At 41.6% G+C, this 27,802-nt stretch overlaps 1 protein-coding gene across 1 annotated transcript in view; it reads right to left on the reverse strand.

The window, feature by feature from the left end:
• The window catches only part of GLT8D2 (glycosyltransferase 8 domain containing 2), a 46,806-nt gene that overhangs the window by 2,675 nt on the left and 16,329 nt on the right, over positions 1 to 27,802 (reverse strand). The window contains exons 2-9 of the mRNA XM_007454278.1: positions 20,181 to 20,227; positions 17,974 to 18,066; positions 10,558 to 10,729; positions 7,870 to 7,987; positions 6,411 to 6,495; positions 5,667 to 5,779; positions 3,232 to 3,398; positions 678 to 790 (exon numbers count right to left, since the gene is read on the reverse strand). Of these exons, the coding sequence (XP_007454340.1) occupies positions 678 to 790; positions 3,232 to 3,398; positions 5,667 to 5,779; positions 6,411 to 6,495; positions 7,870 to 7,987; positions 10,558 to 10,729; positions 17,974 to 18,066; positions 20,181 to 20,199 (880 nt within the window). The 5' untranslated portion in view covers positions 20,200 to 20,227. The remainder of the gene's footprint in view (positions 1 to 677; positions 791 to 3,231; positions 3,399 to 5,666; positions 5,780 to 6,410; positions 6,496 to 7,869; positions 7,988 to 10,557; positions 10,730 to 17,973; positions 18,067 to 20,180; positions 20,228 to 27,802) is intronic.

Here is a 27,802-nt window from a genome sequence, read left to right on the forward strand (position 1 = left end):
GGCCATATGTTTGAATGAATGTGAATGTCTTCTGTGCCAGGCTCTGTCCTAAGCAGTTTACACATATTAGGTAATTTGTTCCTTGTAAAAACATAAGGTTCTATTAGCTTCCTTTTACAAGTGAAGGAACTATGGCACAGAGAGCTTGAGTAACTTGCCCAAGGTCATAGAAAATAGCAGAGTTGGGATTCCGGTCCATACCCCCAGAGCCTGTACTCCTGTAGTGAAGAGTGAATAAAAGACTTGAGGGACTCACGTAGTGCACAGTCATTAAACAACTTCTTTTTAAAAGAGAAATTGCTGGCTATCTAAATTCATCATAAACTATTATGGTAATTCATTTGGTTTTGTCCACTATGGGCTACTGCAAGAGGGAAATAAAGGGATGTGAAAAAGTTCTGACAGTGCAAGTTCCATCGTAACAATAGTTCATGTTTAGCAAGCACATACTATATGCTAAGCATGAGTCTAATTGCTTTTCCTGAATTCCTAGAAACACACCTCTCAGGTCATTTTTATCACCTGCATTTGCAGAATCTGAGGCTTAAGTAACGTGTCCAAGGTTACCTCCAAGGTCACCTGGAGGATCTGAATTGAGGAAGCTGGTGCACACACTCCTCACCTTGGTGCTCACTGGGTCTATAAAATGCACATTGGTGTTCTTCTGAAATACTTACCCAGGTGCCTTATGTGCCACAGGGGGTTGATGGTGGAGTATTTCCCGTGAAACACAATCAGCATTGGGGAGGTGGCCACCCCTCCTCCCAGGGAGCTGCTGTAGAGATTTTCCCTAAGAAACAGAATAAAAAAGCAACATTTGTCCTGGAGTCCCACAGACTCAGACGAAGTAGAATCTAATCATTTTAAAAGGTATAAGACAGTCCCTCACTATATAACTATGGTCTTTCATTTTTCTCCAACTTTTTATTCTGAAAATTGTTAAACCTACACAAAATTGTAAGACGAATACCATGAACTCCCATATACTTTACCTTGATTCACAGAGTGTTAATATTTTGCCATTTTACTTCTCAGGCCTTTTTATGGCAAACTTCGAAGATCCCAAATTCTGATCCTACATTATTTAGAATGACTTCACTCACAAATTCAAAGTTATGATAATATTAAAAATATCCAGATAAAAAAGATGGACAAGATATACAATGCCATGATAATAGTAGTTGTGTTATTTTTATTTTCTCTCTTAAAACTTCAATGATGAAAAATGATTTAAAAATTCAATCTTTATTTTACTTTACTTTTCTTAACTTTAAGTCAGTCAATGTATTATGCATATTTTAAAGTTGATCTAGGACTTCCCTGGTGGCACAGCGGTTAAGAATCCGCCTGCCAATGCAGGGGACATGGGTTCGAGCCCTGTTCCCAGAAGATTCCACGTGCCGCGGAGCAACTAAGCCTGTGCGCCACAACTACTGAGCCTGCACTCTAGAGCTCGCGAGCCACAACTACTGAGCCCACGTGCCACAACTACTGAAGCCCGCGCACCTAGAGCCCATGCTCCGCGACAAGAGAAGCCACCGCAGTGAGAAGCCCACGCACCGCAACGAAGAGTAGCCCCACTCAACGCAACTAGAGAAAAAGCCCGCGCACAGCAACTAAGACCCAACGCAGCCAAAAATAAATTTTAAAAAAATTCTAAAGTTGATACAAAAAATTCAATCTTTAAAAAGTTGACTTTACAAACAGGACTTAATAAATTTCATTGGGGGCTTAAACTGACGAAAGACCAAACACAGACATTGCTTTAGGAAATCAAGCTGGATTCATTTTTCTAAAGGATCCTTAAGGAAGTTAGCGATGTCAGGATACACAGCACATTTTCCAGGAAAGATGGAAGGGCAAATTTCCACACCCTAAGATCCTGCAGTTATGGATTATAATGTCTAAGTGAATGAGGGTAATATCACCGTTCAGGAAACCCAGCATTCTCAATCTTAACAGGCCAGAGGAAGTCTGAGCATAGGCTAGTTGGAATATATGCCTGAGATCATCACACTTATTTATATAATATTATTACCGAGAGCAGTTCAATACAGTACATTCAGGCATCTCCCTCAACCCCTACAGGCCAACGTGAGTTTAGTCCAGGTGTGTTCCTGAACTCAGTACAGTGGGATCAGTACAAGGATCAATTGCTCTGATGTCTCCAGGAACCAGACTCACAGGGCCTTTGGTTGTAGGCTTACCCACTAACCAATACAGGTGTAATACCTGCTCTCTCCCTTCCTTAAAATGTTGAAATATCTTCCTGAACCTGCTTTTCTGGAATACTATCTTCTGTCTATGAATTTCAAACATGGCCTATAATGTTTTCCCCATCATATTTCTTTTGCTAATGATATTGCATTTAATTAATTTACAATAAAAAGGTAGTTTATATGAGTTCTTTGATATTTAAAATGTCTTATCAATATGTATAAAGATGAAGCTTGTAAATTGTCTTGTTCAACTCTTCTATAAGCTTTCTAATTTTTAGTCTTTATCATTTACTGAGAGAAGTATGTTAAAATTTCCAATTGGTATTGTGAATTTCTAAATTAGTTTTTGGAATTCTGTCAATGCATGGATTATAAATTTTAAGGCCGTGTCATTAAATGTTGTTAAGTGATATTTTTTTATTTTTATTTTTTGCAGTACGCAGGCCTCTCACTGTTGTGGCCTCTCCCGTAGCGGAGCACAGGCTCCGGACGCGCAGGCTCAGCAACCATGGCTCAGGGGCCCAGCCGCTCCGCGGCATGTGGGATCTTCCCGGACCAGGGCACGAACCGGTGTCCCCTGCATCAGCAGGTGGACTCTCAACCACTGCGCCACCAGGGAAGCCTGTGTTAAGTGTTATTTTTTAAAAAGTTGACTTTATAAAATAATTCTTAAAAATAAATCTATGTAAGAAGGAGAAACTCGACTAAGATAAATGATTTGCAGTCAAAAAGGTTCACTAGAATTCTGGGAGAAGATTTAAAAATCACATTACTAAACAATTTATTAGAAAATGTTTGGTATAATAAGGGATTGCACAGGATCTCACCTCCTATGACATATCGTTTGAGGACGGATTTTTCATCCACTGCTCCCTTTTTTCTCAACAGTGCCTCTGTAAGAAAATCTGACCTCAGATGTCTGAAATATTTCTAACCCCTGAGCTATGCATAGAAAATTAATGGAATAATTTTACTCCCAAGCATGGAAAAAATGGAAGAGGGCCACACATACTCTACATTTTTTTGCATCCATTTCTCCAATTGTTTGGTGATACGCTGGTGCTTCCATTCCGTCATGTTGGCAACAATCACACCAGGATTGAAAGAGCACGTGCTGGGGCTGATGCCAAGGTCTTTTATCGTCTTCTTCCGGTAGTCCAGATAGCCCATATACGTGTTCTATAAAGGAAGAGGATATGTGTGCTTTTGACCAAGGCGTCTTTTGTTTCTGGAAAATAACCACTTTCTTGAGACCGTCATGCAGCACCTGGGCTTCCTCCTGTGTCACTGGCCACTTCCTGGAGTCCTTTCCCAGTTTTCTTCTGTTTCCCCAGCCTCTAAAAACTGAGTGCCCCTAGTCTCATGTCCAGCATCTGCTCCTTTCTGCAGCAACTCCCTAGACAGCCTCATCTTGTCTCATGGCTCTAAATCTCTCCGTGTAGACAGCCCAGACCTCTCCTCTGGATTTCCAGGTCTACTGCATCTGCCAACTCTATCTGTCCTTGTGGGTGCTTAGGAAGGCAGCTCTCCTTATACCCCAAAACTGACCCCAATCCTATCCCAAACCTGCTCCCCTACAACCTGCCCTGCTTCAGCGTCCACTCCATCCTTCCAGTTAGACAGACACCTAAGGTCATTAGGTCATCCTAGACTCCTCACTCACTTTTCATCCAGATCTCAGCAAATCCTGTCGGGCCCATCTTCCAAAATATATTCAGAAGCCAACCACTTTTTTGCTTTTTGACCGCGCCACATGGTTTGTGGGATCTTAGCTCCCCGACAAGGGATCAAACCTGGGCCCTCAACAGTGAGAGCGTGGAGTCCTAACCACGGGACCACCAGGAAAGTCCCCAGAAGCCAAGCACTTCTTACTGTCTCTACTACCTTCCTGGTCCAAACCATAATTACCACTCACTGGATTTCTGCCAGCTCCTCCCAACCTGTGTCCTGCTTCCACCCTTTTCAATCCCACTCTGTCTCAGTGTTACTCATCTGCTCAAAGCCCCTCCAGTGGCTTCCCCTCTCATTCAGAGTAAAACCCAGACTCCCTAAAATTCCTGCCATGCCCTCCACCATCTACCCCGCCCCCATTACCTGTCCAACTTCCATTATTCTCCCCCTTGACCCCTCTGCCACACTGACCTCCTTGTTCCTTTAATACACCAAACACACCCCTGCCTCAGGACCTTTGCATTTGCTGTTACCTCTTCTGAAATGTTTTTCCCCTAAATATCTATTAAGATAGTTGCCTCAGCTCTTTCAGGTGTAGGCTCAGCGACAACATCTCAGTGGAGCCTTCCCTGATCACCCAACTTAAGATCCAACCCCACCTCCACCCTGATCCTCTGTTCAATATTTTACTTGCTTGCTGACCGCCTCTTCCCACTAGAATGTAAGCTACCCAAAGGTGGAATTTGTTTTATTTGCTGTGTTACCAGCACCTAAAACAGTGTGAGACACATAGCAAGCACTCAATAGCTAGTTTTGAGTGAATGTAAAATGAGGAAGGACACACTATTTCACCCACCTCATGGGATGCTCAAAGACAACATGGATGTAATGGAACTATGTGAGCACTTTTCTATGTGCAGGCACTGTTCTAAGAACTTCACGCATATTACCTCATTAATTGCATACGATCGGTTTACATGTTTAACTCTCCCAATAACCCTACCAGAGAAGTACGGATACTGTTATTACCTCTATTTAAGAAATGAGGGAGAAAACCACTGATTAAGTAACTTGCCCAAGGTCACAAAGCTACTAAGTGATGGAGCCAAGATTCTGACCGGCAGGTCTGGCCCCAGGGCCTAGGCCTTAAAGTGTGTCACAGCTTAAATGTCACACATATAAAATTATTTCCTGGAACTTTTTTTGAAGAACAGCATTCGATTCGTAAGAGCATCTTGTATTGTAAAGCCATTCTTTTGGTTTTGGTGTTACATCTGGGTTCGACTGTCTTCATTTCTACCAGGGTAAGGAGCTCTTTACCTTGGAACAAAATCAGTATTTTCCTCTACTGAAAGGAGGGGGGTGGGGAATAATGGTCAAAACTCTGAAAACGGAACCAAAGGTTCAGTGAGTCTCTTTTACAGTAAACACCATCTCTGCCATAGAATGTGGTTGCGAGTGACTCAGATAACAACCATCGTTCCTGGAGCATTTACTGGACACTTTGACATCATGTTATTTCATCACAACTCACAAAAACACAACCAAATAGATGTTACTGTTGCCACGTTTCAGGTAAGGAAAGCGGGACTTGCAGGGGTGAGTAACTTGCCCCGGAGTCTGTGGGAGCAGAGCTGGGATGTGAATGGGAAGCCCGGGCCCCTGGCTGTTTGCCTCCCAGCAGTCCCCCAGTCTTCTCCAAGGTGAGGATGACACTCGTTCTTAAGTGCAGGGAGGATAAGGGGCAAAGGGAGGATTCCTGAGACATGTGCCCACCTGCAGCCCCACAAGTCTGTGTATGTCCTGGGAGGAAGGCAAATCGCAGTCATCTGAGAAAGCTGCCGCGTGGCCCAGGGCCAAAGTGGTGTCGTACAGCTCTTGGATGTCCCCTGGATTCACAAACACCACGAGTTACAATAGTATAGCACTCATTCTAGGGCTAGATAGAGCCTTCGAGCTTAAACAATCCCTGATTTTGCTGTGGGGGAAAGTATGTGATCCATGGTTTCACGTGGCTTGGCAATTTTCTTGACAAGAATAGGTCATATCAATTTAAAAAGCCACTAGATAATAAGCTCAGATCAACACTGGTCAGATTTCTTTATTTCTGTTGCCGTGTACATACCACATCAATGCTCGTCTTATTTTGCACGCGCGAGAGAGAGAAGGTGACATTTAACACTAAAACTTAGCTCGCTTCTAAGAATGTTATCAGTGAGGTTTTGTCCCCCTACATTTTAGGCGTGCAGAAAAAGGAAAGGCCACCTATTACAGACTTTTACAAGCTACTTATTACAGACTTTGACAATCAGAGAGTGGCTCTCAGAAAGTCAACTGGATTGTCCCAGAAAGTATCAACGCGTTTTCAAAGTATTTCCTGATTAACAACAACACTATACTCCCAAATTTAATAAGCAATCAAAATCACTGAGCCACTAGATATTTCAAAAATGAAGAGAGACGGTTATTCTACTTATCAGCTGCTCTGTTTCCCAGTGTTCTTGGCATCGGTGAGCATACCTTGTACGATTACGTCATCATCCAAATAGATGACTTTCTCGTGTTGATGGATAAGCAGAGGGAGATAAAATCGAACAAAGTTCAGCTGTTAAAACAACAAAAGCAGTGATGGTGGGGAAGAGACAGAAGGCCCAGTGACTAATAGGTGTGCTGGGGGGGTCAGCTTTGACCATGGCCTCTGCTCTGCTCCAGGCCTGGAGCAGAATAAAACAGAGGCTGCAAAGAGGCCTCGCCTGAGCTTCCTGGTGCCCAGTTTACCTGGGCCCTGGGACTGAAACCAGCGCTGGTCAGCAGTTCTTCTAGATCCAAACCCCCCACTGCTGAGACTGTCACCGCTTTCATCTCTGTGAACTGATGCTGTGGGAGTCACAGAGGCTGTCAATCTTTCTGGCCACAAACTGCCTGCCTTCCTCTACACTCGGTAATTTGACTACTGTCAACTAAAACAGCCTTAAACACACATGCACACACGTGTGCGTGCGCACACGCGGGCACACATACACGCAGCACATGTGTGCATGCACACATAAACTCACGTGTGCATGCGCGCACACCCACATGCACACATACATACACGCACATGTGCGTGCGCACACGCACATATATGTGCACACATGCATACACACACATGTGCGTGCGCATGTGGAGCTCATCTCACACGTCATCACATCACACACACAGGTTCACCCTCTTAGCTCCTTGAACCAGAAAAAAGCCAGAGAAGCATGGGCTGAGGATGGGGGTCTTAACGTTTTAATAGCTACAATACTGTATAATGCAAAGTCCCAACTCAGCTAGCATTCTTAGTAATAAATATCTGGAATTGGGAAAAGATCTTATCATCAGAGGGCTTCGAATTTAGTTAATTTTCAAGGATGGATTTAAATAATAATCACATGTAGAAGGTGGCTGCATTTTCTGTACACCTGCCATCAAAAACACCACTCTTTATGCAGAAGAGGGTCCCTTTTGTAAGAGCTCTTGCAGTAAAACACCTTAAGATTCCCAGTGCCAGGAAGCAAGTTGGTGTCTCCTGAAAGTATGTCAATACTCTGAAGTATGTAATCCATCTTGCTACCATTTTTCCTCAGCTGCTGGGATACTCTGAGCTAAGTGTAAGGTCCCAGCACGGTACACACAACTGCCTCTGGGCTGGGAATACTTTTTCTAGGCCTCACAACTTGGGCCCTCCCCTGCCCCACAGGCATATTTACACACATAAATGCATGCTGCATCTTCTTACGCTTCTTTTCTTCTTTCATAGCTTCATTATGGTTTATGTAAACCATCTTACATCCTTTCTGCAGTAGGTGGCTTTTGAATTACAAATAGCAGAGTTTGGTGGACATCTAAAACTGTTAGGCTTCTACAACATTCTGTGGGCATCCCAGTGGCTGGTGTTCCACACCGAACAAGGTCTCACCGAGAACCATCCCCGGCATGTGCGATCCCTACTCACAGGCTGGAGCAGTTCAGGCCTCGCGGAGTCTGGTCTGATCTTTCCTTTGAGGACCATAGGGTTGAATTCCACAATTTTAAAGTTTATTTCTCTCAGTTTAGAATGTTCGATCCATTTTCTAAAGGGATGACAAAAAAACAGAAAACAACCTCGAGCACACACCTCCAAATTTTCCTCAATTTGCCTATTGCCTCAATCTCTTGCCTCCATAGAAAGTTAAAAATATGTGCAACCTTAGTAGAGTCTAGTCTATAAATCCTTCTGATTTTTTCCCCATCTGGTTTAGCTTTGAATCTTTTTTTTTTTCATTCACATAACTTTCTGCAAAGGAAATGAAGCAAAACAGTAATAACCAAATATCTCCCCAGATCCACATAATCTCCACAGGAAACTAGAAGAACAAAAAGTGTTCCTTCTTTCTTATAAAGCAGCATCTGTGGTTAACGGTGCTCTCTTTTTTATTTTTTATTTTTTTGCAGTACGCGGGCCTCTCACTGCTGTGGCCTCTCCCGTTGCGGAGCACAGGCCCAGCGGCCATGGCCCACGGGCCCAGCCGCTCCGCGCATGTGGGATCTTCCCCGACCGGGGCACGAACCTGTGTCCCCTGCATCGGCAGGCGGACTCCCAACCACTGCGCCACCAGGGAAGCCTGATGGTGCTCTCTTTGCCGTGGGTTAACAGCACTGTAAGGAAGCCCGGCCTTCTGAACCTGCTGCTTTGACTGAATCGTGTTTACTCTGCCGTTTTGACTCCAAGGATGATTTGAATTTACCTTTGCCTCTCAGTCTTCTGTCCTTGCTCCCCACTTTCTCTTCCTCCTCCTCTCCACCTTCTCCGCTTAGGTGTTCTCAGTCTCACAGAACTTGAAATACCTTGAACTTCCCTTCATCTCTGCTCTCTCCACTTCCTCCATCCTCCTTAGAAATAGTCACTGTTAACAGCTGGGGATCTTTCTGGGTCTTTTTCTTTACAGAAATACATATATGTACATGTACAAATTTACAGTTTGGGGGTTTTGATTTCATTGCTATAGATTGAATGTTGTGTCCCCCACAGATTTGTGTGTTGAAACCTAATCCCCAGTGTGATGGTATTTGGAGGTGTGAATTGTAGGAGGTGATTAGGTCATGAGGATGAAGCCCTCATGAATGGGACTAGTGCCCCTTATAAAAGACGTTCATCCCAGTGAACTCCCTTATTCCTTCTGCCATGTGAGAACACAGCGAGAAGACAGCCTGCTATGAAGCACGAAATGAGCCCTTACCAGACATGGAATCTGCTGGCACCTAGAACTTGGGCTTCCCAGCCTCCAGAACTTGAGAAGTAAATTTCTCTTGTTTTTAAGCCAAGCCATCCAGTCTGTGCATTCGGTTACAGCAGCTCAAACAGATTAAGACATTCATAAAGTGGGTCACACTATATGAGGTGTACTGCAACTTGTATTTTCCACTTAGTAATATGTCGTGGAGATATTCTATGCCTTCTTTCTTTGTTAATAGCTGGATCATATTCCACAGTTCGTTTAAATATTCTTTCACTGACGGACATTTAAGCACTTCACAACTTTTTTACTGCTTCACATAATGCTGAAATTAACATGATTGTACATATATTTTTGGTCATATGTACTAGAATTTCCGCAGCACAGATTCCCAGCTGTTGAAATGGAATGGTGAGTCAAACTATATATGCATATACCAGTTTATGAGATATTGCCATACTGCCCTCCCAAAATTGCTTTACCAACTTATGAAGTGTACATTGTGTAAACAAGGAATAAGCATGTCCATTTTCCTGCACAGGACGGTGTTGTCCTATTTAGTTTTTACCGTCCTGATGAGTGCAATTACACGCCATTGTTTTAATTTGCATTTCCTGATTAGTAACATGGAATGCCTTTTTGTGTTTACTGGCCATTTATAGTGTTTTTTTCTGTGAATTGTCTGTATTCTGTGCTCATTTTTCTACTATATGCTCATCTTTTTTAATTTTTTTGGTAAGAATTCTTTATACATTTTGGATAGTAATCCATTGTCTATAATACATGTTGAAAATATCTTGCCTAATCTGTTGTGTGATCAGTTTCACTTAGTGTTTTTCACCAGTTAAAACTTTTTAAATATTAGCAGTCAAATCTGTCAGTTTTTTTCCTTGGGCTCAAGGAGTCACTCTCCATACCAAAATTACACAATTATCCCACATTTTAGTAAGACATTTAGAATTTTATTTCCTGTTTATTTCTTTTAAATCCAACTCCAGTTTATGTTTTATGTATGGTGTGTGATAGGAAAGAGACCACTTTGCAGTTTAAAAATTATAATTAGTGATGATTCTGAGCCATATTAAATTATTATATTATATTAATAGTCTCTCAGGTTAAGAAAGCAGAGAAAAGAGAAACTTTTAGAAAGAAAGACTCATATAAACTGCTTAAGGACTGGGTTTCCTTCATTCATTAGATAATTCACTTCTGCAGAATGATGCATTGCCCTATCGGATTAATGAGGCTTTGCTAAAATTTCCTTAGCTAGGAACACGTTTGTCAGGCCATCAAGTAAACCTCAGGTCATCCCCTCATTAATTTAAAGGACATTTATCAAACCAAAGAAAGAAGGGAATCCATGTAAAGAAAGACAAGGACAATTAAAAGAAAGTAGAAAACTCCAAAGTCTATAGTACACAGATTACCGTATTCTGGACAGAGTGTTCCGGAGTCCAACTACATAGAACAAAATGTTGGCATCAGTGTTGCTGTAGATGCTGTTGATGGCAGCCATAGCTGCACCCATCCTCCCTGCTGCTGCACAAATCACCACCGGAATCTCATCTTCCATATCCTCAGGAGTCTCAGAGTCATCATCTGGAAACATCAAAATCAGAGTCTTGGAACATGAAGGAATTTCACAGTCTGACTTGCCTTCCACACTCCAGGGGGAAGATAGCATAGTGGGGAAGAGACCTGCCGATTATTCTCCAATATCCCAGTCTCTCCTTCTTCTCTTAGAAATACAACATTGGAACTTTAGCTGGCACATAGCCAACCACTAAGAATATTTTTCCAGACTCCCTTGCAGCTCTGTGTGATCAAGTGCTGACCAATGGGATGTTAGTGCCAGTATATGTGCAACACCTGAGTTTGCCTTTAAAAGGAACATGCTTGCCCTCCCCTTTTCTTTTCCCCCTTCCCATTGCCTGGAATGTTGATATGATGATAGGAGTTCAAGCAGCCATCTTGTACCATGAGATGGAAGCTGCCTCTTCAGGACACCAAAACTATAAGATAGAAAGGATCCTGATCTGGATGATTATGGAACTGACACATCAGACTTTCACTTGAGAGAGAAAATAAACTTCTATTTTGCTTAAGTCACTATTATTTTGGAGCTGTCTTAAAGAGCTCCAAATCAGATAGCCTATCAGATAGCCTAACACATACACACAGTTGAAAAATATGTGAAGAACTGAAAAGCCTCATTTGATTCAACATTCTTCAACTCTTGTCTGAATTGGAATATTTACCTTGCCTACATTGCTATAAAATATACTGCTTGTGGGCTTCCCTGGTGGCGCAGTGGTTGAGAGTCCGCCTGCCGATGCAGGGGACACGGGTTCGTGCCCCGGTCCGGGAAGATCCCACGTACTGCGGAGCAGCTAGGCCCATGAGCCATGGCCGCTGAGCCTGTGCGTCAGGAGCCTGTGCTCCGCAATGGGAGAGGCCACAACAGTGAGAGGCCCGCGTACTGCAAAAAAAAAAAAAAAAAAAAAAAAAAAAATACTGCTTGTGATCTTGCTTTCTGTTATCCATGCTCTTGTTGAGAGAGTCAAAAGTTGATGGCAAAAAAAGGAGATAAATGAAAAAGTATGACTAATGCATAAGATGAATAATTGATTATTCTTCTGATCCTTGGCTATGATATAAAATACTAATGTCATAACATCATATTTCGGTACCACAACACAACTTTCAGGTATGAATAATAATAATTACCAGTATGTAGAGTATTCACTATCAAACAGATATCTGAGTTTTACTTAAAGCTCTCTCTTTACAGATGTCTTTTTGCAAAATCTCTATTATTCAGACCCAGGGTAGTTTTAGCCGATATTTAATCCAACAAACGTGTACGAAACTAACCACCGGGTACTCTGCTTTGTATAATTTAAGAAATATTGAAAGGCCTCCCTCTTTATCTCCTACATCCCTTCCACCACCTTCCTCCGCAAGTGAAATTTCCACCACTACAATAATTTTTCACAGTATATTTGCTGGCATGAGATAATGCTCATAATATAATGTTAAGGGTGGGGGGGAGAGAACACAAAATCCTTTCCAGTATTTGATCCCAATTTGACACATGCATATTTGCAAATGGATCTATGTCTATTTATAGAATTATGAGTAATTTTAATTTCCTTATTTGTGTTTCTTGTACTTTCCAAATTCTCCAAAGTAATTACAGGTTGCTTTTATAAAGAGAAGAAAAAATTTCTTAAGGGACTGTTCCTTTTGGACTAAACTGTCATCTTGGGGAGGTCCCCTAATCATGTGGTATGTTGCCTAATCATATGGTACCTGCAGGCATCTAAGTGATCTGCCTAAATGAAAATTTGACTATGTTTCTTCTTTGCTTAAAGTTCTCCCATGGTTTCTATAGGATAGAGCCACATTCCATTCCTGGCACACGTGGATCCAGTCCCTGTTCCCTTCTCTAGCCTTGTCTACTTCTATTCCAGCGTTGCAAAAATACTAGCGGTTCCCTGAATACTGGCACCATGTTGTCCCTTATCTCAATGCCTTTTCACAGGCTGTTTCTGATGTCTGGAATATTATTTTCATCCCCTCCTGCATGTCTAACTATTACATATTCATTCCAAATGCAGTATAGACATTGGAGCCCCCAGGAAGCCTTTAACAGCTCACTAACACAAATTAGTTCAGCCCTCACCCATGCTCACTCTGTCCTTGCCTGTGGGTAGATTTACCAGCTGCACTGCAATTGTTTTGGTAGCATGTCTTTCCTATATCTCCTGTAACACTAGGAGCTCTGTGGAGGCTGGGACAGTATTTTGTTCACCTCTGTCTCCTCTGCAGCTAGCCCAGTGCCTGGAACATGGTAGATTCTCAATACATTTTGGATGGTTGGCTGGCTGGCTGGGTGAATTCATTAGAAACCCCTATTTGAGCACTTACCACACTGCATGGGAAGAATCTATTCGTGTGTATGCCTCCTATACTAGACTGTAAGCTCATTGTATTGTCCCCACTGAGCCTGGCATCTAGCAAGCACTTAATGAAAGTTTGCTGAAATCAACTAAACAGATATGATGCATTGGTCTTAGAGAACAGGGCCCTAGAGGAATAATTCATGGGTGACTCTTAGGGGCAAAGAAAGAGGAAAGGGTTGAAAATCTGGGGCAGTACCTGGATGTCAGGCTCAGATAGAGCCCTTCATCTGGCTATGGGCAGAGTGAGGTTCGGAGGAACACGTCCCCATGAAAGAAGAGCACCCCAAGGGAAGGTCAAACACTGAGTTTACAGCTCTGCTGCAGACACATCACACCACTATACTGCTTAAGAGCCTCTGCCAGTCAGAGAATCTGGGAGCTAATCTAAGCCAAAAATACTGCTCTCTGACTAGAAGTCTTCCCTGGACAGAATGACAGATGAAGGCACACTGGAGGAAGGATGGGAAGATTTTTCAACTGTGATTCTTCACCAATGCCCTATCCTAGCAGATCTTTGAGAATCAGCCATTGTACTACTTGGATCTGTTATACCAAATGCTGCCTGAGCCAGACCATTAAAAGGTTTGTTATGAGAAGCCATTTGGTGCCCATAAAAATCTCATATAATAATGGCATATGGACTAGAAATTTATTATATTGCTTTAGACCCTTCTCACAAGTAACTCTTATCAAACAATGTCCATTTCTAGAAGAGGTGAAATGTCTGCACTCCCAGTGCCAAATCTCTGAATCCCATTTCAAATTAGAACTATTTTAGCCACACATATAAACTTGCTGCACCCCAAATGGGCCAAGAGTGGATCACCAGCATGCTGATTGCAAGGAAATTGTTAGGAGATTCCATGGAATGTCCTTATCAGGAGATTACATAGAATGGTACCATGTTTTTCTTCAGTACATGACTTCCCAGGGCCTCTGGACTTCATGTTATGACACTAGTTCTTTGAATTAATGTTTTAAAAATTGTGAAGATTAATATGGAATAGGTGAGGTACAGAGGATCTTTAGGGCACTGAAACTATTCTGTATTCTATAATGATAGATAAATGTCCTTATAAATTTCTCAAAACCCATAAAATGTACAACACCAGGGGTGAACCCTAATGTAAACTATGGACACTGGTGGAAATTCCCTGGTGGTCCAGTGGTTAGAACTCCCTGCTTCTACTGCAGGGGACACGGGTTTGATCCCTGGTCAGGGAACTAAGATCCTGCATGCTGCGCAGCACGGCCAAAAAAAAAAAATTAACTATGGACACTAGTAAAAATGATGTGTTAACATAGGTCCACGGATTGTAACACATGTACCACTCTGGTACGGGATGTTAATAGTGGGGGAGGCTCTGTGTGTGTGTGTGTGTGTGTGTGTGTGTGTGTGTGTGAGCGTGTGCGTGTGTGTGTGCATGTGTGCGTGTGTGTGTGTGTGTGGTGGAAAGGGGTATGGGGGAAATCTCTGTACCTTCTGTTCAGTTTTGCTGTGAAACTAAAACTGCTCTAAAAAATAAAGTCTATAAAATATTAACATACACTTCTGGAAAATTCCAGTCAAACAGAAGAGTATCCAAATGGTGACTGTTTTCTGCAGACCTCTCAGCCCACATTCCAAAGGTTACCAGTGTGGTATGTGCCTCTCAAACCCTTCTTAATATACATACAAAAGCACATATACTACATATTATATAAATATTACATGAAATTTGATGTATTATTTTAAAACCAAAATACCACCCTCCCCCCACCCCCGCAAAGGAGAATCATTTAACAGTTCTTCGGACTTCATCTTCAAAAGTAGCCAAAGAATTCAAGTGACAGGGTATCCCAGAAAATCTTTTGCAGTTAGTGAAATTAGGGTATAACTAAGAACATTCAGAATACTACACACACAGTTTAGGTGATCTTGGTATAGTGGTGGGACAGCAGTGATTATAAAATGAAAGTAATTAACATGTGCATGCTCTGTTGGGGGGAGACTAAAAGGAAAGAGGTGTTCAGCCTAGAAAAACATTTCTCAGTGGATTTCCTATGAAGTCAGTGTGTCTTGGGTTTAACTTTGAAACAAATTTAAAAAAATTTTTTAAACTGAAAAAAAATGAAATCATACTTTTCATAGTCTTCTGTAACGTGCTTTTTCCACTTACATACCACAGACATCCATCTCTCCATGCCAACTATGTTCTTTTGAGTGGTATTTCATGACACTGATTCCCTCTCTTTTTTTAAATTTTAACACTGTGTGGGATAAAAATGTGCTATTGGATCCATTCATGTGGTGAAAACACTTTTATCGTATATAAATATATAGCCAATTAGTCAGGATGTGCATTTCCTCACAGTTCTTTTAACAGCTATTATAAAAGTAACTCATTTCTTTCCATGGAGAAAGGAATTTGCAATGCGATCTGCCGACTGAACGTGTTGGTTTAAGGGCAGGAAGTAAAACATGAGGAGTAACAAGCTCAAAGTTCAGACAACATTTGACCTTGTATGACCTTCTCTCTCTCTCTCTCTCTCTCTCTCTCTCTCTCTCTCTCTCTCTCTCTCTCTCTCTCTCTACCTTTCTCAAAGCAATTTATTGAGTCATTAGTTACATACTGTTATGGACTGAATTGCATACCCCTAAAATTCATATGTAACAAAGCTCTAACCCCTAGTACCTCAGAACGTGACTGTATTTGGAGATAGGGCCTTTAAAGAGGCAGTTAGGTTAAATGAGGCCCACCCTGAATTCCATATGGCTAGCGTCCTTATAAGAAGAGAAGACACCAGGCCACGTGAGGACACAGAGAGAAGGCGTTCCTCTGCAGGACAAACCAGCCCTGCCAGCACCTTGATCTTGGACTTCCAGCCTCCAGAACTGTGAGAAAATTAATGTCTGTTGTTTAAGCTACCCAGTCTGTGGTATTTTGTTATGGCAGCCCAGGCAGACTAATATAGATTTATTTAAATTTACCTACTGTAAGTACATAGTTCAATGATATTTAGTAAATTTATCCCATTTTAGAACATTTTCATCACCAGAAAATTTCCCTTCAGCTGGGTTGCAGTCAAGCCACTCCCACTCCCAGCCCCAGGCAACCACTGACCTGTGGTTCTGTCTCCATAGATTTGCCTTTCCTAGAAATTTCCTTTAAATGGAATCATACAACATGTGGTGTTTTTGGTCTAGCTTCTTTCATTTAGTATGTGTGTGAGGTTTATTCATATTGTATCATGTATTAGTAGTTTGTTCCTTTTTATTGTTGAAAAGTACTCCATTGCATGGATATAACACATTTTATATATTCACTACTTGATTCACATGTGGATTGCTTCCAGTTTGGGGCTACTATCAATAATGCCCTATAAATATCTGCATACATATCTCTGTATGGAAATCATTCACGTTCCAGAGGCTCCTAATGTTCATCTAGACCTGATTATACATATTTTAAATTTTTTATGAATTTTAAAATAATTAATTAATTAAGTTTTGGCCGTGTTGGGTCTTTGTTGCTGCATGCGGGCTTTTCTCTGGTTGGGGTGAGCGGGGGCTACTCTTCCTTGAGGTGGCGGGCTTCTCATTGCAGTGGCTTCTCTTGTCGCGGGGCATGGGCTCTAGGCACGCGGGCTCCGTAGTTGTGGTGCACAGGCTTAGTTGCTCCGTGGCATGTGGGATCTTCCTGGACCAGGGCTCGAACCCGTGTCCCCTACATTGGCAGGTGGATTCTTAACCACTCGCCTCCAGGCAAGTCCTTATGAATTTTTTTATATTGAAAAAGTCAGCTTTGCGAGAGCAGGGACGTTATTTTGTTCCTTGTAGTGTGCCCAGTGCCTAAGCCTCTGGCTTAAAAATAAAGTGTGAATATGAATGTATATAATGCACCAAAATATTAATTGTATTTGTCTTTGGCTGATACAGCTACAGGTAATATTTTTCTTTTGTATTTTCCATAAATGAGTATATTCATTTTGCTGATATAAAACAGTAAACTAATGAAAAATAAAACACTACTGGTGCTACTTAATTTTTCAGCGTGTTGGCTTTGTATGTTTGGAGAAGTGAGGTTCCATCCCATGCAATTCACCCCTGAAGAGGGAAACCGGGCTCCCCAGTGCAGCTGGAGGAGGACATATGGTCAATGCAGCGATTTTGCTCATTAAGCGAAATTATTGAGAGACTCCAAAAGGATGGATGCAGAGCAGGCCACTCAGAGTGAGGTCCGAAAACCAACAGCCTCAGCATCAACTGGAAGTTCATCAGAAATGCAAATTCTCAGCCCCACCCCCAAACTACTGATTCAAAACCCGGGGCCAGGACTGTGCTTGAACAAGCCCTCTGTGTGGTTCCGATATGTGTTAAATTTGAATAGCACTGATCATTCTACAACACAACTGAAAATTTGGCCTTGGGTGGATATTCTAAAAGCAGGTACCTGGAAGCTGACTGAATTTTTGTTTCTCTCTGAACCCAGCTATCGCAAGGACTCAAACTGTGTTCTTAGGTATCTCATCTTGATGGACCACATGCCTGCCTGCCTGCTCCGTTCTTCTTTTTTTTAATATATTTTTTCTTTGTGGTAAAATACACAACATAAAATTTACCATCTTAACCATTTTCAAGTGTACAGTTCAGTGGTATTAAATACATTCACACTGTTGTACAATCATCACTGTCATCCATCCCCCTAATGCTTTTCATTTTGTAAAACTGAAGCTCTATACCCATTAAACAACTCCCCTTTCCCCTCCCCCCACCCAGCCCCCGGCAGTCATCACTATGCTTTCTGTCTCTATGAATTTGGCTACTCTAAGTACCTCACGTTGGTGGAATCACAGAGTATTTGACGTTTTGTGACTGGCTTATGTCACTTTGCATACCTGTTTCGTTCCTGAGCGCAGTCCCCCTATGAACTTTCTTATACAGAATCCCACAGATGGTCACAATCAAAAGGAACAGCAGCACCTGGTTAACTGAAATAAAAACAGAAACATGTTCAAGTATAACCTATCAAACTGAAACTGTGGAATAAGTTTAGAATAGCCAGTGGGAACAGACGCTCTCCCTGACATACACAGGACTGGAGGCCTGGAACCTTTCTCTAAGCAGGTAGCATGTGGAGTCAAGAGTTCATCTGTGATACTGATGATACTCAAGGCTACACAAATGTAGTTTAAGGACAGCCAGGGCTAAACCCAGGCAGTCTGATGGCAGAAGCTATAACCTTGATGGCTGCATGATGCTGCCTCTGGAGCCACTTTCTGTGCAGGAATACTTTGTTTCAAATAATAGCCAACATTTACATGACACTTATGATGAGCCAGTGCTTATTATGAATACATGTTCTTAGTCATTATAACAGCTGCTTCTCAGTTAGTTCTACCACTGGTCAAGGATGATGTACATAAAACTCTTGCCCTGAGTAAGAGGTTAGAAGATCCCAATACCTCTTCCCAGTCTAAGCCTCCAGGGCCATCCTTTCCAGAACAGTGATGCTTGCCCTTAGGATCTACTGAGAACTAGAATGGTGTCGGACAGTGTTTTCCTAAGTATGGAGCCATACACCACTGGTTGTACATGGGATGATTCAGGAGGCTTGTGTTCATAGCATTAAGTAACATTAAATCACAGTGAGAAATCAGTCCTAATTTCAAACGCAGGCAGGTAACAAAAGCTACCCAGAACTGAATAACATTACTCTAACCATATATATTTGTACAGTCACCCTCTTCTGAGACATAACTGTTACTCTATAGTAAGGGTATACACTTTCTATTACAAAATACACTTATAATTTTTTAAATGAGTCAATTTAAAGAAAATAGTAAGTCATGCACAGAACAGAAGGAACGCAGATGATGAAAGGTTGAGAAAGTGGTACACTGCCATATGCGGTACACAAATGCCTGCAGTTTGGTAAACATTGGTAGAAGGGGAAAGGGCTGGGATTTGAAGTCAGACTCAAATCTCATTTTACCACCTACTAGCTGTGTGGCCTTGGACAGGTTACTTAACCTCTCTGAGCCTCAGTCTGCTCATCTGCTAAATGGGGATTGTAATAATAACCATTACCTTGCAGAGGTGTTTTGAGAGTTACCAAAGGCAATGTAGGCCCAATAAAGACTTTAAAATTGTTTTGTATTATTATTTACTATTTTTGTGTGTCAAGATATTTATACTTACTGGCCTCATACTGATCTATTTTCTGGCCCCTAGGCCTTTGTCTTCACATTTGTAAAAGGAAGGAGTTGGACAATCTCCATGGATGCCTTCCAGAGCTATGTCCTAAGGCTCAATGGTTCTGCCTTGCTGACATCCATCCCTTCTCTGCCTTTCTGGGTTATCAGATTCAGCCAGAGACAACCAGATACTATACTCAGTTTAAAACAAAACTATAGAGAAACAGAAGACAAGGGACAAAGTTCTATAGTTTATCGATACAACTGATTAACATTCGCTTCCCACAGCCACTTTGAGGAAGCAGCCTAATGTCTACTACCATCTGACCCTTTTTTAGTATAAGTATGTCCCATGCAATATTGGGGATATACTTATACTAAAAAATTATTCATAGTTTATTAGAAATTCAAATCTAACTGGATATCTTGTCTTTTCATCTGTCACATTGGGCAACTCTATTCTGAGGGTAACTAACACAATTAGGTAATTATTTTTCCCCTAGATTCACAAACAACTGGATATAAAATCAGAGGCAAGTCCAGTTTTGATGGGGTCTGAAGATTACATAATTTGAAGTGAATCTTTAAGAATAAGAATACGAAATTACAAACGCTAAATTAGGCAGAAACATGAATACTTATTTAAAATGAGAAAATAAATAATATTTGCAACTTTTACGGAAACATCAGACCCCTCTCACGAAAAATCCACCTCTGAACAAAACACTCAACAACTTTCTACGGAAATCATCCTCATATGATGATGCCAACAACTGTCTGTGGGAAAACTATCCATGAAAACCAAAGAAGATTAAAAAAAAAAAAAGAAGAAGAATAAGATTCAGCATCAAAACAGTCCTCCAAAATATCTATTTTTAATCATAATTTTTAAAACTTTGTAATCTTACTTTTTCGTAACAAAGCCATGTGTGTTCATGTGGATAAAAACTGTGACCTGTGGATTAAAGGATAAAAATTATTTTTAAAAGACAATCAACCCAAAAGTCATAATACAATTATTAAGGACTACATCTTTGACCATTTGCTATGTGGAAAATTTTGCAATCATTCTTTTTTGTGTGTGTGTGGTACGCAGGCCTCTCACTGTTGTGGCCTCTCCCGTTGCAGAGCACAGGCTCCGGACGTGCAGGCCCAGCGGCCATGGCTCACGGGCCCAGCCGCTCCGCGGCGTGTGGGATCTTCCCGGACCGGGGCACGAACCCATGTCCCCTGCATCGGCAGGCAGAGTCTCAACAACTGCGCCACCAGGAGAGCCCTGCAGTCATTCTTAACTGTTCTGAATCTAGAATTTTGAACTAAATATTTCTTGAATTCAGCGCTCACCTCTTCAAATCGATTTCTCTGGCCATACAAAACGTACAAAGGACTCCCAAAGCGTAATCTTTTACCTTCTCCAAAAACTGCCCTGTCAGCCCTCTGGGTTAGCAGATCAGATGGCACTAACTGGAAGAAATGTCACATAAGAAGTTTTCCTTGATGTAAAATATCAATCCTGTGCCTTTTTTTCCTGCTATCATAACTTCATTCCTTTGAGAAGGAAGCTTCTACATCTTCAGTAATCCCTTGTGAAAACGGAACCATCCTGAGAGGGGCACATTTTATGCTCCGTTCAATCATTCAGTAGATACTTATTGAGATCCTACTAAAAGCCCAGCGCTGTGCTATGTACTGGGGATGCAGCAATGCACAGATCAGTCCCAGTCCCTATCATCATGGAGCTGCTTTCAGTAGAGAAAACAGATGTTAAAATGTAACAAGTAAAATAATTAGGTTATGGTAAGTGATACGAAGTAAAAAACAGAAGTCCTGGGATAAAGATGAATAGAGACCGGGATGCATCTTGGTGAGAAATCAGGAAACACCTCACTGAGGAGATGACATTTGATCAGAAGAAAGGGCAGGAGCCAGTGGAGAGAATGCAGAAGAGCATCCCAGGCAAAGGGAACAGCAAGTGCAAAGGCCCTGGGGCTGATGATTCTAAGTACCGCAAGAGGTTCAATGTGGCTGGAACGGAGTGGAGTAAGGGAGAGACTGGCTAGAAGAGGCTGGAGACAAACTGTGGGGTCTGTAAAGGAATATGGATTTTATTTTATTTATTTTTTTGGCTGCGTTGCATCTTTTTGCTGCACGCGGGCTTTCTCTATGTGCAGCGAGTGGGGGCTACTCTTTGTGTGGTGTGCAGGCTTCTCATTGCGGTGGCTTCTCTTGTTGCAGAGCACAGGCTCTAGGTGTGCAGGCTTCAGTAGCTGTGGCTCACGGGCTCAGTAGTTGTGGCTCACGGGCTCTAGAGAATGCAGGCTTCAGTAGTTGTGGCGCATAGCTCAGTAGTTGTGGCTTGCAGGCTCTAGAGCGCAGGCTCAGTAGTTGTGGCACACGGGCTTACCTGCTCGGCAGCATGTAGGATCTTCCCGGACCAGGGATTGAACCTGTGTCCCCTGCATTGGCAGGCGGATTCTTAACCACTGCGCCACCAGATGTAACCCCCTCCATCAGCCTTTGTCTTCCTTAAAGCCCTAAAGCAATGTTTTTCAAACATTCCCGCAGAAATTCTGATGATAAAGGAGAGCGGACACTCCAAAGTCATCCCCAGTGAGTTCAAAATATCTTACAAGTTTCTTGTTTTACCTTCAAGTTCATGTAAACTGTACATAAATATAGGGGAGAAAATAGTCCCTTCATTGTCGGAAGATGGGGAATCCCAGAGTAATGCTGGGAAGATTCTAGGAGGCAACAGAGCAAATCACAGGAGTCCCAGCTGAGTGGGGAGTGGGAGTGAGGAGAGGAATCCCCACCTTGGAAAGGAGTGGGATTGGCAACACCAGGCTTTAGTCTCATCAGAACATCTTTAGAGCTAAGGATTAAAATTAGGCTTCAATTTAAACTTGGGGTACAAAGTGATGTCTTGTTCCCAGGAGTCAGACGAAAGGTCCCCTACAGCAGTCCACCCTAGCTGCACCCTCCAGCCACTACTACTAGCCCTTCCCTTGTCACTAGCACTAGGGCACAGGGCACAGGAGGGCTAGAAGGCAATATGACCAGATGTGAGACACCTGCGTTGCTAATTAGAGTCCTACCAAAGTATCCAGATGGAGGACAGCTCTGACTCAGGCTCCACACCACCTTAGAGACAAGAGATCGTCAAGAGACTTTCACAATGACCAGACGCTCACCAACTGGGCTCTTGAGTATCTTCCTGAGAAACCTCTTCCACACTTGTGGAAGAGAAGACATCCCTATCTTTATATATCCTTGTCCAGGTCTTCCCATTCATGAAACATCCCCTGGTGAAACCCTGAAAGGCAGGAATCCAATACCCCTCTACCACTGACAAACTAAATCCTGAAATACTGGTGCAATGCCCTCTGCTCACAATATAACTCAATGCCCTCTACTCACAATATAATCTCAAACTGTCCTTTAATCTCTGAGTGGTGACCTTGTTACTCACTTTCTCAACTTTAATTTGACTACATCTCACACTTCAGACTTGATGCTCAATACTGTTTTCTTAGAACCATCCTTGGATACTTTCCTTGAATTTGGTGAAGTAAAATAATAACTACACAGGGGTCTAATGATTGAAATGGACTTGGAAATTAACTTTCCCCATCTCTGCCAGAACTCTTGATGGTCAGATAGATTTATTGATCAGACACATGCGCAGAAGCTTTCCTTCACTCTACTCATGGTTTAGAATATGTCTGCTAAACAAACACTTTACCACATTCTGAACAGGAGCACATCAATCTATATCCAAGGAAGAATAAGATGGTAAGTTTCCCAGATATGAAATGTATAATTTCAAAAAAACTTTTAAGAGTTAGCATGGGATGCCAAGTTGTCTGGCAGGGATTCTTCGGAAAATTAAAGCATGGGATTTGAGCTTTCAAGATAAAGGGCCACGGGTACCTCAATAGCCTATCTTCCCTTGTAATCTTTCCTCCAGCTCTGCTATTCTATGAACATGGGTGATCACTGTGCTTGTGGAAGTGAATTTGAATTTGGGAGAGGAGACATGAGATTTTATTGAGTTTGAAGAGGTTTAAACTCATTATAAATGCCTCTCTTTTGGAATTAGATTTGAATGGGAAACCTTTTCAAATTTTCATGTTATAAAGGCAATAAAATATTTTAAAAGTCAAAATTAAAAAAAAAAAAAATCAAGGTCTTCTATACACAGATGTGATGGATAGGGGTGAGATCAGGAGAAAGCTAACTGGGTCGAGTAAATGATGAGCTGGAATCCCCGGGTTTGGCAGCAGCCCAAGAAGAACAGAGTGTAAGGAGGAGAAAGATCACAGGACGGGAGCTGCCAGTCGCCCAAGAGAACTTCCTTCCCTGTGCAGATGGGCCCTAGGGACTTTCAAAGGACTGGAATTTCCAATATGCAGTCCACAGTCTCTGCCATGCTCTGCACCTTCTAATCCCCACCCTACCTCTACACTGCTTTCCCCTCTGGATCTAAAGACATATGTTGCTGTGTTTAAGGGAAATCAAGGGAACGGGGCAATGTTCTTTATTTTGGACATGGAGGACAGGGGAGAGAAACAACTGAGCTAGAAAGTTCTGTGGGCACCGGACATGAGAATGGAAGTCATCAAGAACTGGTACAAAGTTTGGAGGGAATATTGGATGGAGGAAAAGTGAGTTAATTGCATTTGAATCTCCAAATCTATGGCAGATGGCAGGAATCTTAACCTTTTTTTAACATAAGTATCTTGGAAGTCTGGCGAATCCCACAGACCTCTTCCCAGAATAATGTTTTTAAAAGCTTAAAAGATATATTGTATTATAAAGAAAACCAATTACAAAATTTTAAAGAAAATTATCAGAATATTGGGGGAAAAAACAAATTTGTGATACCTATAGTATTAAACATGCTTCTTTATTAAATAACAAGGGCTATTAGCAGGTGTAATACTTATTGTAGCTTTAAGTAGTAATGAGCTTTAAAAGATGTGAGATATTTGTAGCAGCTGTGATGTAACATGAACGTATCTGATTTACACTGATGATGAAGTCACAGGTACTACAGTTCCTTCTGTGGTTTGTTTCCTATATTCACAAACAAAGGAAATGCTCACATTTTTTCTCATCTAAGTGCATGAGAAAATGAAATGTATCCATGGACACTTTGAGGGTCTGTGCATCCCAGGTTAAAGGTTACAGAATCCCTGGGGTAGGTTGATTCAACTGACATCTGAGTTAATATGTCATAGAAAAGTCATGTGTTTAATGTTTTACCATCTAGAACAACTGCTGCTTTGGGAAGATTTGCCAGGTTTGTGCTGTGGCTTTTTGTAGCCTTAACCACTGGACACCAGGGAAGTCCCAGGAACAACTTCCTTTAACAGAAGACACAACTGCTTCTTTAGAGAATAAAGAATTGGCCTCATGAGAACTATTTTTCTGCCAAGACATTTGAGACATGTTGACAAGGTAATTTCTTTATAGTGTCCTGGATTTCCACAAATTTCCTGTCGTGAACTTCCATAATTAGAGTGCTTCACTCAGGGAGACACAAATGGTGGTGTGTAACAAATATTCAGTATACCTGGTTTTTTTTTTAATAGACTTTCTGTGACACATGCAATTGATTAATTGCATATTAACAGGTCAGCTTCAAAATATGACTTGATTTTCTTTTTTTTTTTTTTTTTGTGGCCATGCAGCACGTGGGATCCTAGTTCCTCGACCAGGGATCAAACCCATGCTCCCTGCAGTGGAAGTGCAGAGTCTTAACCACTGGTCCACCAGGGAAGTTCCTTGACTTGTTGATTTTTACATGTTTACATATAGTAGAATTCACTTTTCTGGTTGTATTGTTCCATGAATTTTAACACATGCATAAATTCCTGTGATTAATCACAACAAATGAGAAAAAGAACAATTCCAACACCTTCAAAAAATTCTCCTGTGCTGCCCTTTTCTAGGCAAACCCAACTTGACACCTAACTCCCGGCAACCACTGATGTATTCTCTGTGCCTACAGTTTTGTCATTTCTAGAATGTCATGTAAATGGATTCACACGGTATACAATCTTTAAAGACTCTCTTCTTTTGCTTAGCATGATGCATCTGGGATTGATACCTGCCGTTGCACGAATCAATAATTTGTTCCTTTTTATTGCCGAATAGCATTCCATTGCAAGGATGTATCACAGTTTATTTATTCATTCACCCATTGAAGGACATCTGAGTTCTTTCCAGCATCTGTAAACACTTGTTTAGAGGTTTTTGCATGATTTTAAGTTTTACTTCTCTGTGGTAAAGACCCTAGGTTGCTGGGTCATTTGGTAGATGTGTGTTTATAAGAAATTTGCCCACCTGTTTTCCGGAGTGGCTGTATCATTTTGCATTCCTACCAGCAGTGGAAGAAAAGTCCAGTTGCTCAGCATTCTTGTCAGCACTTGGTATTTTATTTCAGCTGTTCTAATATGTGTATTTCGTGGTGGTTTTAATTTGCACTTCCCTAATAACTACTGATGTTGAGGATCTTTTTATGTGTTTATTTGCCATCTGTATATCGTTGTGATGGTTAATTTTATGTATCAACTTGATGGGGCCATAATATTTGGTCAAATACTATTCTGGCTGTTCCTGCAAGGATGTTTTCGGATGAGATTAATGTTAAAGCAGTAGTGTAAGGAACACAGATTGCCCTCTCTAATGTGGGTGGGCCTCATCCAACTAGCTGAAGTTCAAAACAGAACAAAAAAGCTGACCTTCCCCTGAGTAAGATAATGTCTCTGGTTTGACTGCCTTTGAAGTGGGACATTGACTTTTTCCTGCCTTCAGACTCGAACTGAAACTCATGCTCTTCCTGGGTCTTGAGGCTGCCAGCCATCAGACTGGATCTACACCAGCAGTCTTCCTGGTTCTCAGACCTGCAGACTCAGACTGGAGCTACACCTCTGGCTCTCCTTAGTCTCCAGCTTGCTGATCAGCCTGCAGATCTTGAGTCTTGTTGGTTTCCATAATCACATGAGCCAATTCCTTATAATAAGTCTTCCTCTACATACATATACATCTGATTGGTTCTGTTTCTCTGGAGAACCCTGAATAATGCAATGGGGAAGTGTCTGTTTAAATCTTTCACCAGTTTTTAAATTGGATCATTACTTTCTGATTTTTAAGTTTTGAGAGCTTTATATATTCTGGATACAGGTCTTTTGTTAGATATGTGATTTGCAAACACTTTCCCCCAGTAGGTGGCTTGTCTTCATTCTTTTAACAATGAAAAGTTAAAACTTTCCTTTGCACAGGAAAAGTTTTCAGTTTTGATGATGTCAAATTCATCAATTTTTTGCTTCTACAGATCATGCTTTCAGTGTCATATCTAAGAATTTTTGGCCTAACCCAGGGTCAGGATGAGTTTCTCTTACGTTTTCTTTCGAGAATTTTGTAGTTTAATATTTTACATTTCAATTTGACTTAATTTTTTATATGGCATGAGGTATAGGTTAAAGTTCATTTTTTAGCATATAAATATCCAGTTGTTCTGGGATCACTTGTTGAGAAGACTATCCTTTCCACTGAACTGATTTTTTTTTTTAATATTTCATTCTAATTTTATGGTGTTCAAAGGGAGGCTTGAGATTTATCAAGGAGTTTGAATCTAGAGGATGATGCGTGTCCCAAAGAAGGTTTCTGATGCTCTCCTAGAGCTCTTCTAGATGCTCTTCTAGATTTGGATAGCAATCAGTGGCTAAAAAGTAAGTTATATCATCAAATACAGATTCAACGTTCTCAAAATAGCACCAGGCCTAAGGGGACAAGAAAAGGGCCGATACATCATGAAAAATTTCAACCAAACGTCTCCCCAAATCCAAATCCTATCTTTTCACAATATTCTAGAGTATTTTATTTGTGCTCTGAAAATCTAAGAAAGCTAACAGACTCTCTGTTCTCAAAATATGCCTGTTATAACTCTGCTTCCTGGATGTCCCAGTTCACAATTTATCTATACGCTTATCATAATACCTTATATATTCATTAGAAGAAGCAGTGGGCATTAAGAGAAGCAGAGGGTAGCAAGGAAAGTTTGATGGAAAAAAATGAAGTTTAACCATTAGAAAAGAATTTTAGATTATAAAATTCACCTTAGGAGATAGGTTCAAGATGGTGGAGTAGAAGGACGTGCACTCACTCTCTTGCGAGAGCACCTGCATCACAACTAACTGCTGAACAATCATCGACAGGAAGACACTGGAACTCACCAAAAAAGATACCCCACACTCAGGGGCTTCCCTGGTGGTGCAGTGGTTGAGAATCTGCCTGCTAATGCAGGGGACACGGGTTCGAGCCCTGGTCTGGGAAGATCCCACATGCCAGGGAGCAACTAGGCCCATGAGCCACAACTACTAAGCCTGCGCGTCTGGAGCCCGTGCTCCCCAACAAGAGAGGCCGCGAGAGTGAGAGGCCCACGCACCGCGATGAAGAGTGGCCCCCACTTGCCACAACTAGAGAAAGCCCTTGCACAGAAACGAAGACCCAACACAGCCAAAAA

The sequence above is a fragment of the Lipotes vexillifer genome, unplaced genomic scaffold (assembly GCF_000442215.2).
Source record: "Lipotes vexillifer unplaced genomic scaffold, Lipotes_vexillifer_v1.1 scaffold492, whole genome shotgun sequence".
Taxonomy (NCBI): Eukaryota; Metazoa; Chordata; class Mammalia; order Artiodactyla; family Lipotidae; genus Lipotes; species Lipotes vexillifer.